The following is a 12,265-nucleotide window of genomic DNA, read 5'->3' on the forward strand; positions in this document are numbered from 1 at the left end:
GTGACTCAGACTGCAAAGGCAGATCAGAACAATCATTGTTGGTCTTTCAGTAAAAGAGGCAAAACAATCTGGGCTGCAAGGCAGCGAGGCATTGCATCACTATGGATAGCTGAGAGACAAAATGCAAATTCCATTTCAAAGTAAAGTCTGGGAGCTAGGAGTTTATCACCAGTTACTTGTGCAGGGCTATCTTGTGACCTGCTGGCTAGCAATAGAAACCATTCAGCATAGATTTCATTTCCACCTTTCACTGATTTCACTGCTGAGAGCTTCCCTCAGCGTTTCACAGCAGTGACGTGGTGCCGTGGCTAGATGACAGATAAGGAGCCAGGTGTAGTCTACACCCTAAAGAAGCCTAAAAAGAGGGAGGAAAACCTTCCATTTCAACTATGTCACTTGTGCTAGGCTCCAGAAAAATACCCCCGATTACATGATGCGTCTCTTTTATTTTATGGTTTCTAAGCCTTATTAACAAAATGTTGTTGCCAGATTCTATTACGCAGCTGTCTTCCTTATCACCTTACACTGCCCAGGGCTTTTTATGGTTCTCTGAAATTCAGGCTCCATATAGCAAGACCAGGAAAAGAGCCAAATGGGAGAAGCCGGTTTCTGTGACTCTCAAAATGGTGTGGTTTGTGTCTCCAGTCCTTTCATGGTATTCTGAGTGACCCCAGGGATCAAATAGCAACCTGAAACTAGCTGCACTGCTATGCAGGGAATTCCCCTGGGGAACCACCTCTACGGGGTGGGATTGTGAAATAACTACTTTCTGCAGAACACCAGAGCCCACAGCCATGACGCTTCTGGAAAGAGATTTCACAATTGCATTAAACTGCTTTGGAACTTTTCACCCTCTGATACATTTTTCTCCAAGCCTTTTTTAATGGGAGAGTTTCTTTCCTGTAAGTGCTGATTTCACAATTGCAGCCTTTGAGCCAACTGGTAGTCAGGCTTGGGGAAAGTAACTCGCTTTCCAAAACAAGACAACTTTTCCGTGGATGCCTTAGTGCAGATCTTTTGGAGCCCCGTTCCTATTCCTGAGGATAGCCTTAGAGAGAGGCCGGAGCCCAATCCTAGAGGGGAGAAGACCATAAGGCACAGGAAGATGTGGATGCTTTCTCTGCAGGCTTCAGAGCACAGGGATGGTGTTTCTCATCTAGTCACAACTCTGCCTGTTACTTTACTCTCACACAGGAGACATGCTGACCACACCCAGAGAACTGAAAGTGAAGCAGTGCGAAATCGAGAATCTTTTTATCTTAAAATACAAACTTTAGATTTGGAGATAGAAGCTTTGGGCTGGCAGGGCAGAGACAGCTGCCTCCCTGCAGCTTCCATCAAAATCCCTGTAAAAAGGTTTGCATGGCAAAGCTAATCCTATGTTCACCAAAGATAACGTAATATTTTCCTTCTACCGGCACCATTCTGGCAACCACTGCTAGTGCCCCTGCCACAGCTGTGTCCCTTGTAAGCAGTCTGCATACCAACCTCCAGTCTGCTATGGGAGGGGCTGTAGAAAACAGTTTTGGGTTGTTTTGTGCTTCAGTGTCCTCCCAGAACACGTGATCCATTCCTATCCCTGGCATCCGTGGGTGAAAGCTTGTGGTTGTGGCAGCTGCTAATTCAGGAACAAACACATCATTTTAGAAAACAATTTGAAATCGGGGATTTTTTTACTTCCTTGAATCAAGCCAGCCGATAGGACTGGAGCTGATTTAGCTAGACATGGAAGGCTGGTCTGTTGCCTTGGTTTCCTCATCCAAGAGTAGGTCCTAGGCCCTTGCAGTGTGTAGGAGAACAGAACGATGGGAAACTATCATTGAAATAAGCCACTGAATAGATCAAAAAGGGCATAATGTAAATAGAAGCAAAAATACTGTGTTTAATGCATCTGCACTCAGTTTTGAACCAGGATAGCATAGGTGCTATAAGAGGAATTGGCTGAGCAGCTGTCTTCTGGTGAATTGGGCCCTTGCAATGTGATTTACATTGGGTACCTACAACTACCTAGTTGCTTTTGAATTTTGCCCTGTATACATAATGTAAAAGTATGCTAATGTCGCTAGAGCTGGTTACAACTTGGAATTTACATTTGGGGAAATTCTGATGTTTGAAAGTTGCCATTCTCAGGAAAGGAAACTCCCAATATCTTTCATTTTGGAAAAATACCATTTGGGTTCCCTTTTTTTTTCCTGAAATGGGACATCAGAGCTTCAACCTGATGTTTGCGAGTCAGTGCTTGTGGGCAACCTGCTGTGCTGTGGGGAACCAGGAGGCCGGGGAGGTTGCAAACAGTCAGCCAGATGAGCAAGCAGGAACTCAGGCAGGGTTTCACTTGCAGAACCCCGTGCCTTCCATTAACAAAAAATCGGCTTGAGCAAATCTGCATTTTCCCTTGAAACTGCGTTTTGTTGGGAAACCAGTGCTCGTTACTCAGTTGCTTAATGGAACTGACTGGAATCATGGGATATGTCACCAGGCATGGAGGCAGCTGCATTTGTAAAAGTGTCTTGTGGCGATGCCTGATGCTGGCTGGTATGCAGCATTTGGGCTAGTTGGGAACTGCTGGCTGGCTCCTGCCTCTAGGACAAAACCTTTGAGCTCTGGCCTCTGAAATGCATTCTCTCTCCTGGGTGGAAGTGAGGGGGGAAGAACTGATGTTCTGAGAAATGAAGGGGCATAGGATGAATCAGAAAGGCAGAGCCAGGGCTGGGATTTAGGTTGCCCTGGCTTCCTGATCAGTCCTTCACATCATACTTTTCCTCTTTCTATTTTTATTCCAAAGATCAGAAATACAAACCCTTAAAGAATACCGACTGCTATATTTATAGTCAAGGGGAGGCTGTACCTATTTCCAGCTGCGGAAATGCTCTGAGTGGTGACATTTCTCTTCCTCCTACAGGTCTTACTTGAGAGTCAAGAGTAATTAAAAGCAGCTCCCAGAAAAGAATCTTGCCTCTGTCTTTTACCTTCTGCATAAAAAATTGTATGTTACTGTGCAAAAAATGAAAATAAGACCCCGTCACACTCTGGTTCTCATTGATCTTTATACAGCAACGCAAATGCTGTACTTTTAGCATGGGCTCACTCCTCCTCTCCGTGCCAGCCTGCTTTAATGGGAGTCTTCCAGAAATGGGCTGCATGTGAATAGCCACTGCATCCCTGAAGCTTTAAGGAACTGAATCAAAACCCTGCATCTTGCTTTTGGCTGGTGGGGTTCTGCCAGTCGCCCCTTGAAACTGAGGAGATGAGAAATGGTGCTTGCACATCAACAGTGAGGCGAGCACAAGTGCTTTAAATAGAAAAAGTTGCTTTAAAAACTGGAATGTGTACAGGTTCAATGTGTAAGGAGCTAATGTTTTGAATGCCCCTATGTTAATTGGAGTTGCTCCATGCGGTCGATTGCTCTTCTGCAATGTGGTATTACAGCACTTCAGGACAGTGTTATGAGCATCACACACACCTCAGTGCTCCTGTTTCCCTGTAGACTTCCTGGACGTGCCAGGATTTACAAAAGACTGACCCTCTCCCTTTCTCCTTTGAGAAGACAAGGCATTATCAGATTTCCTTCTCTATTTTGAAAGAAGCTTAATAAAAATAAAAGCTTTTTTTGTTTTTTAGAAAATATACATTCCATCCTTACACCATAGGAAACATGTTAATTGGGAGGAGAAAGAGCTTCAAATCGAAAACACATTAATTCACAAGTTTGGGCATTGCAGAGATGGGGAAGGTGGTGGGGGCGGTCCAGTACCCAGTTCCAGTATATTGTGCTACTCAGGTAATCATCTCTGTCACTTGCTATGCCCATGTGACTCTGAGTACAACTCACTGTTACATTTCTCTGCATAGAGTGTGCACACACTGGGTGCAGGGAATTAGGTGTCTTTTCATGTCTGGAAGCTACTTCTGCTTTTAATGTAAAGTCTCCTAAAACTTCTGTGCTTGAGGGAGCTGTGACCCAGCAGCCTTCCTGAGTCATGTGTGCTTGCATCACTCTTGTTTGAATGGTTGCCACGTTGAGGGTGGCATGTTCATGGAGGTAGCCTGGAACAATTAGTGAGAAGCCGTCATTAAGTGTAAGAATACAGTAATTATCCCAGCACAGATCCCAAAAGAGAAAAAGCTACATTGGAATCCGATCTGTAAGGCAAGTCACAGTCTGCTGCTGGTCTTCATAAATGTTGGCTTCTCCTGAGTCACCTCATTACTGCACGAGCAGTTGTATATGCTATGCCTGCCCACAAAGACTTTTTTAGCTGGGCTTACTTTCATAGAGTCCCACATCAGCTATAACTATCTTACCTGCGTGTTCAGGTTTGAGGGCCCTTCCACCCCTCCCCATCACAAAATACAGTGGAGTTTCAGACATCATCCTCTAGCAAAGCATGTCTCCTTAACTCTAGTTCTGTCCCTGCAGCTCCAAAGAGAGCATGGCAGAGATGCCAGTTCCTTCCTGGAGTCATTCAGTGTTTGAAAATGGTGGATAAACACTATTCTCAATGCTGTCTCGTGTGTGTTACCAAATAATGAACTTGACTTCCAGTGCTGGGTAGTTGTAGATATTTATACATAAATCTTCTGCTGGGCCTTACTACCGAGCATAGTCGAACTTAGGTAGGTTGTCCTTTCACTAGTCGGTGGAACCAATTCCTCCTGCTTGCATCTGGACCTGGCCTTGGGCTGTGAGCTGCTGGTCTCTCAAACTATGGTTAAGTGTGATTGCCATGTGGATGTGAGACTCCAGGCACAGTAGAAAATTACAGCGGTGATTCAGACAGGAGGTTCTGATAGTTTGGACCAGCATCTTACCATGGCGTGTTGCCAGAGGTGCAAAAGACAACATGTCTCTGATGTGACTAAATACAGTTGTCTTGGCTGCTTGTGGTCCTTATAAACCTTGGTTGAGATATCGAGAGCACTGCAGGGGACCGAGATCTCTATTGTCAGTTATAGATATTTCACTGTAACGAAAGATATGACTAAATCCCCTGCACTATATTTGACATCTTAGTGCCAGTGAATTTCCACCTCCATCAGTGTAGGTGTCATTTCAATGTCCTGGCCAAGGAACAGTTGTATAATTGCACTTTCCTTCTAATTTCAACTGGGATACAGTGTCATCACTACCAGCCAGAGCTGGCTAAGTATTTTGTGCCCTGTTAAGCTGTTGCTTAAGCTGTTCATTAACTAAATGAACCCGTGTATACAGCTTGCAGTGTTTCAGGGGCATGATACGAGATTCTTCGGAAATGTAAGGACTGACTGGGACTTCCAATTTCTCTAGGGATGCAGTAGCTGAAGTACTGCTGGAGGACGGCTTTCTCATCCCAACGGTGGAGCACCTGGACACTTTAAATATCAAGTCTGATGGTGAATGCCTACTTTATTTTCTCTACTGAATTGTTGGCCTCTCTGAAAATCCTAACTCACGGGTTTCCCAGTGGGTGGTCTCTGGTTTCCCGAATTTTATTACACTGGCAGAGCTTTATTGCTTTCCTTCATGCAAACCCTTTTATAGTATCTTTTTAGACAAAATAGCTCTTAATTATGTGGGAGTTGAGCTTAAGTTGGCAAAGGATGAGCAAAACAGAGGTAGGTTTTCCTGTGGTTTACAGCATGATTCAATCAGGCATCCTACTTTCTGCTTTTGCTGAAATATTGTGTTAATTATCCATTCATTGCTTTTCCTATTTCTTCTCTTGTTATGGTTCTCAGTGAGAGTAGGGTGCCTGGAATAAAGTGCAGGACTACTGAACTCAGTACCCTTTTACCCAAGCACTGCACCAATTGTCATGTCGAAAGTATTTCTGTTTAATTGTAATTTTTTTTATATAGAAAACAAAGAGTTGCTGGACATCCCTCAGCTATTTTACTGTTTCTGGCAGCCTCTGCTCAAGGGTCTCCATTCCCAAGACTTTACACAGGCCTTGATAGAGAAAATGTTTGCTAACCTGAAACAGTGCTCCGAATCTTCAGAACTCCGGTCTCAGTACCTGATCAACTGGATTGCTGAATTCTTGACTGCAAGCACCAAAGTTAAAGCCAGTGAGTGAATGCCTTCAGGTTTACTGAAACTGAATTTAAGATCCTCTCCTGTACAGTGTCAAGAGAGAGAAAGTCAACAACACTTGCAAGCTGGAAATGCAGGGATCCTAATTATTAAACAGGCTCCATAAATTTATAATGGCTTTCAGGATTGGCAGGTGAAGACAACTGCATTCAGTCCACTGCAATGGATGGAAATAATTTTTATTAAAAAATGCATGACGGCTTCATTAAGACTTGAAAATGTGGTGATTTTCCCAGGGTGGGAGCATAGAATTGTAGAGAAGTTGGGCTGGAAGGGACCTCAGGGGGCTATCTAGTCCAACCCCGTGCTCAAGGCAGGATCACCTGTATCCAAACTATCTTATTACAAATCCAAACTATCCTATTACAAATACTTGTCTAGCCTATTTTTAAAACTATACAACCAACTCTGCCACACAGATACCTGGCATATTTCCCAAAACCTCAGACACCTTCACCTGGCACAAGTAAAGCAGGGGAATGAGGGCACTGTCAGTGTCTTGCCACTATAAGGACAGAAAGTGGTAGTTAAAAATACACGTGACAGAACTAAGTAAGAGGAACATTTCCTCACTGCAGAGAAAGACGAAAAACCCATAGTCCATTCTGCTAAAATTCCTTCTTGATTCCCAGATGTGGCCTGACCCTGAGTGGAGGTGCAAGAACCTCTGCGTTTTTTTAGTCCCAGCAAGAGCTTTGGCACACCCCAGTCAAAACCCCCAGTCTTGACAGCAGCTAATGCCCAGTTCTTCTGAGGAATGTGAAAAAAACCCTTGACACCTCTAGCAACAAGAGGGGAAAAAATCCTCCCCAGTCCCATGTCGAAGTCAGCAAAGCTCAGAAGAGAGAAAACTAGACACTCTCCGCCCCCCCTGCTGTGCAACCCAGGGACCATAACCTGGTTCTAGACAGATGACATCTTGACTGGAGAGCTAGCATTCCCCTTTTTTGTCATCCTACCCCTTCCATGAACTTATCCTGGTTCCTTAAATCTTTAAATCCTGCAAACGAGATATCAAAACTGGCAAATCTGTACTGTTTTGCTCTGGAAGCAGCTGCATTTTTGGGTTTGTCTACACTAGAAGAGCTGCTGCTCTTCCAGCTATGCCAGCTTTGTTATGTGGGCAGAGTGCCCTTGTAGAGATGCAGCATATGCCCACAGGAGTTGTTTTTGCACAGCTAGACCACGTCCCTGAATGACATAAGGAAAGCAAACAGAAACCCTTTTCTGTCTCCATAGTTGTATCCATGCCAGGGGTTTCATCTGCGTAGCTACACAGGCTGGAGGTTGTGGTGTATGTTTTGTTCCCTCCAAACACCCCCCCTTTTTCCTCCTCCCACATACATGTAGCTGTTATAGCTGTGCTGCCAAACCTTAATAGCATAGACCTGACCTCAGAATTGGGTGGAAGAGTGACCTGCAAAATGCCTTAGTCCTAGCTATTAAGGAGAGTAGTGGCTTAAAAAATGTCAAGGCGTGGGTACAACCAGTGCATTTCTTCTTTGTGAAACTCCTTCTCTTCCCTGTCATCCTTTTTCTAGGGAAGAAAATGGAATCCTGTTACCAGAGTCAGAAAAGGAAGCTGTTTCTCCGCAGAATCCCTTTGCAGTGGCTAAAGCTCATTGATAATTGCTTGGGAGCTCCCTGCTGGGCAACTCCCCACCTCCTTCAGCTGTAAGTGACCCCATGACTTGGGGAAAAGCATCGGGAGCAGGAAGCAGAGTTCTGTGGTGCCTCTTGTCTGTCCAGTATGTTGTTATGACCAATAGTTCCTTCCACTTCTTTCACTTCTGTGGAAAATTTGGTTTATATAACGCGTATTGTTCCTGCTCTTTTCCCTCACTGTGATATGAAAGAGGAAAAAGCAGAACTTTTCAGGGTGTTTCCTTTGCAAGGAAAAACTAAATGTGCTGTAGAACAAAACTTTCTCTCAGTTCACTGACTTCTAAACATTCAAGATACTGGAAAAAGCAGGGGTTGCTGACATGGCAGAGAGCATGTAACTCGTAACTTCCACTGAACAGTGGTCACTCCCATTTCACACAAAAACTTCAATTAGGATTGAAAAAGAGAGAGACACGCTGCTAAAAAAGAAAGCAAGAAAGAGGGGTTAGCTTTTGCCTTGTACCCCTGGAGAGGATTATCACCATTTCCTACCAATCCACTACAAAGGGGTGGGAGAGCAAGCCTGGAAGCACCCTTGTGCAAGAGGCTTCTGGTTTCTGTAACATTCGGTTCTTACATGTGAGACTGATTCTGTTCTTCCCTTCCTAGGATTCTCACGGGTATGGAGCCTCCTTTGCCTTCAGACACTCAGAAAAATCTTCTTTACCTTTCCTCCATCTACACTCAAGAAGGAAGTTCCCTCTCCAGTCCAGGGTCTTCTTCAGACACTAGAGGACAGCCAATTTATACAATTGAGAGCCTGCAGTGGAAGGCCAGGCAAGATAATCTGGCCAAAAAGCAAGGCCAGATGGCAGAAAGGCAAGAAACTGTACTGGGTGGAGGCAAAGGTGAAGGAGATGAGGAGGAAGAAGAGATGGAAACAGAGTCACCTTCTTTGGAAGAGCTCCTGCATCCTGTGAACATGTTGGCTGTAGCTGAGAAAAGGGCTGCACTGCAAGGATCTGTTTGGCAAATTAGTTCAGGTAAAAAGGTCACAGACTTCCTCGCTCTCCCTTCCTCACCAGCAGGTGTCATTTGAAATGCAGAGGCTCCTGCAGACTGAAGCTTGTTTCAAAGCCACGTCCATGCCATGCCCCTGTAAACTTCATTTTTCCAGCCTTCCATTTGCATATAGATGTCTCTTCTCTAGCAGTGCCTTAAACTAGGATTGCTTCTTTTATGTCCACGTAGTTAATGTTTCATTAACTTCATCATCAAGCATCACCCTCTGTGGTTAATATTCCAGTGTAGCTGATTGACAGAGGAGTGGCTGCCAACTGAGCAGTAAAGAAACACCAGTGCTTCACGGACTGCAGCAAGATGTGCCAAAACCTTCCACTTATCAGACTGGAATCACCAAAAAGATCACTGGGATCACTAACCCCTGGCATGGATGTTGTTTATTAGTGATGTATTTAGGTGCTTTCCAAGCAGCTGCCATTTCCCAGGAAGTTTACAGTCTACATAGACAGCTGGCAGAGGGATGGACCAAGACACACAGTGCAAGAGAGTGACCCAGCAGTTTAGCAAGTGCTTCATTACTTCCCTGACTCCGCTGCTCATTGCCAGTTTAGACTTGCTGGGGTTTTTTGGAAGGTGTGATAGTATTCTAAGATTTACTGTGGTCATGGGTGAAGTGTGACTGTAGGAGGGTCTTGCAGAGAGGGAGTCTGGGTAGAGAAGAGCCTGGGAAGTTTGGTCTGGGGAGACACTCCAGGCCCAGGGCTGCCTCCAGGCCCAGGGCCCGTCTGGGAAAGACAGTTAATATTTCTGCCTTCCATCAGAGAGAAATTTTCCTGAGTAAAAATATCCTTGGTTGTTGGAGCAGCTCTGCCTAGTTAACCTGACGTGGCAGCTTACTGGAGATGAATGTTTTGGAAACCTAGAGAATGCTTTCCACCTTACAGTTTGAATCATATAAAAAGGAAAAATGCATGTGAAGCCCCCTCCCTGCTGTCTGACATCTTTAAGTAGCTTGTTAGGTACTTTTCATGACGTTTTTGTTTATATCTGACTTGTAAAAAAAATGTAACGTTGGCCCAAAGTACATCAATATAGTTCTGGACTTAAAAAAAATTGCAAAAACTCTCCCTCTACCCAGTAGAGTAGAAGCAGATGACTGTATCCAGGTGATTCACAGCCCACTAAATTCATAGCAGGTGGCTGTATTTCAGGATGAGCTGCTCAACTGTTTGCTGTGGTTTTAGTTCAGAGAGCCTCGCTTCTCTTTTTGGGTGGATGTGTCAGTGGGCCCACAGACCTGATGGAGAAGTGGTGCCCTCTGAAGTAAAAGCCACAGTAGTCAGATGAAGTGCTGCAGCTGTTTGCTTCAGCTGTGTATGCTCCCAGTTAGTTTGCAAACTCTCAGCTTCACAGGGAGTACAAACCTAAGCTGGCAGCTATCCAGGTTCTGCTGTACCACAGCATTTCATCGTTGTAGTGATGTTTTGCCGTGGCCTGCAGTATTTAGTAGTTGACCCTGCAAGGGAGAGAGCTTGCTTCACAGACATGGCAACATGTATCTCAAAGTTGCAACAAAAAGCACCACTACTTGTGCCATCCTTTAATTGTGTTATGGTGTCACCTGGAACCGCCATCACAGATGAGAGCAGTGTTTTACCTCATGCTCTAAAGCCACGAAGCCACAGTCCTTGCCTACTCAAAGAGCCTGGTCCTAGTTTCTGTTTGAGAACTGGGAGCAAGTTCTGCCTGGCAAACAAGGGTCCCCAGTGTTTTGTTCACATTTTGTGCATGGCTGAAATAGAGTCTTTCTAGGGCCAAGCTGGGCATTGACATTGTCTTAATGGTTCTGCCCTCAGTAAGTAGCTCATGGCAGGTGGGGTGGGTGCTGCACTTGACGTTTCCATGTACAATAACTTCCTTACTAGGAATTTTACCTTTTGAGATCACCTTCCCGTCCGTCCCCTGCCACCACCCATCACCATTCCAGAGTCAACAGCCCATCATAGGAAAGTAAGTGAGACTGAAACCTTGCTTTCCACATAGCACTTGCATCTTTCATTCAGCTCCTGAAACCTAACTCAGCAACAAGTCTCTTCTTATCTGTGAAATTTTGAATCTGAGGGGAAAAATGATGAGTATGGATGGTCTGTTTTTAGAGTGCAAGGCTCCCAGTCAAATGAAGGAGCATGTTGTGGTGGAGGGGATACAGCAGTGATGGCTGTCACTGTAAGAACCTACCTGTAAACCGGAAGAGAGGGTTTGTATTTCCCCAGGGTCTTTGTGGGTCTTTTCCTTTTGCCTGCCTTCCCCCCACCTGCAGTCTCACGCACACAATTCTTGCAGGCTATTCAGAATTCCCCAGCGTCTGTCCTCTTGCCTTTCCATTTTGTAGCCTAAGTTCCCATATCCAACCAACACTGAATTTTCCTATTGCCCTTGGGTTGAGACTTTTGAATGATTCTTCAGGAATTTGGCAGAAAATTCTTGCAGGTCAGTGGGAGTTGGGTGCTGAAATTTCATAAACTCTTGCAACTTGTGTTTTACCTGTCTTGTCCACAGCATGTTTGTTCCAACTGTTCCCTCCCTCTTGAATTAAAAAAAATATGTCCCATGTCCTTTCTTTGCTGTTGGGGACCCTGGCAAAGAGGTTATCATGGATAGAAACCACTGGAACAAGCTGTGGGGGGCAAATATGCAATATTCAGATCTCTAGAAGGGAGAAAAAGTTTTACGTGTATGTGAGTGGCTTCTTCTATGTACAAAACCTTGTGTTTTTTTTTAAGAGAACAAATTAGGTGCTTTCCTGAAATTTGCTAAGTAATACATGTGTATTGCTGCCTTCATTTCAAACACGTCAGAAGTCAGGTAATAAGAGGAAAAAAAAGTGTTCTAGAACGTTGTTTTTTAGAGCCTGGAAATGTTTCCTTAACCTGATCAGCATGAAGTATATACTGTTGCAGTATAACATTTTTCCTGTTGTCTCACGTGGCACAGTGATCTTTTCACGGAGCAATAGTGATTAGAAATAAAATTAAGAGGAGATAAGATGTCCTGCTCTATCGATGCCATGCTATTTGCACAAAATCTAAAATGAATGTACAGCTTATAAATGTATACGTATGTATATACATATACATTTGAAGTCAACTTAGAGGACAGGCTTCCAGTTCATGCATTGAATGTTTTTTCCAACCTAGATGAAGTACAATGGAAAGACTTCCCTCTTGGGAAACTCCCTGGTCAAGCAGATGAACCTGATGGTCTCATGGTGGAGCATTATTCTGTGATGTCCCTGATCGATCAGCCAATGACAAGAGATGAGAGGCATTCTCCCAGTATGAAGTGAGTAGTGTTGGGATGGGGGAGCTGTCTGCAATTGCATCATCAAACGTATATTATCCAAGTTCAGGGCTTATGGTGTTGCAAGAAGTTGGATACAACAGTGCCTATATATTTCTAGTGGTTTGAGCAATACTTGAAATTGCTCCCTTTGCTTTCCAAGTTTGCGTTTCATTTATTGTTGCACCAATGAGAGTAGTGCAGAGGGCAAAGTTGTGGAGGTTG

General features: G+C 44.4%; 1 protein-coding gene across 1 annotated transcript in view; it reads left to right on the forward strand.

The window, feature by feature from the left end:
* The window catches only part of LAS1L (LAS1 like, ribosome biogenesis factor), a gene marked incomplete at its 3' end in the record, with an annotated part of 38,472 nt that extends 26,429 nt beyond the window's left edge, over window positions 1-12,043 (forward strand). The window contains exons 8-12 of the mRNA XM_014518464.2: window positions 5,288-5,373; window positions 5,839-6,048; window positions 7,615-7,747; window positions 8,348-8,721; window positions 11,899-12,043. Of these exons, the coding sequence (XP_014373950.1) occupies window positions 5,288-5,373; window positions 5,839-6,048; window positions 7,615-7,747; window positions 8,348-8,721; window positions 11,899-12,043 (948 nt within the window). The remainder of the gene's footprint in view (window positions 1-5,287; window positions 5,374-5,838; window positions 6,049-7,614; window positions 7,748-8,347; window positions 8,722-11,898) is intronic.
* Between the last annotated feature and the right edge of the window lie 222 nt (window positions 12,044-12,265).

The sequence above is a fragment of the Alligator sinensis genome, unplaced genomic scaffold (assembly GCF_000455745.1).
Source record: "Alligator sinensis unplaced genomic scaffold, ASM45574v1 scaffold809_1, whole genome shotgun sequence".
NCBI classification, from domain to species: Eukaryota; Metazoa; Chordata; order Crocodylia; family Alligatoridae; genus Alligator; species Alligator sinensis.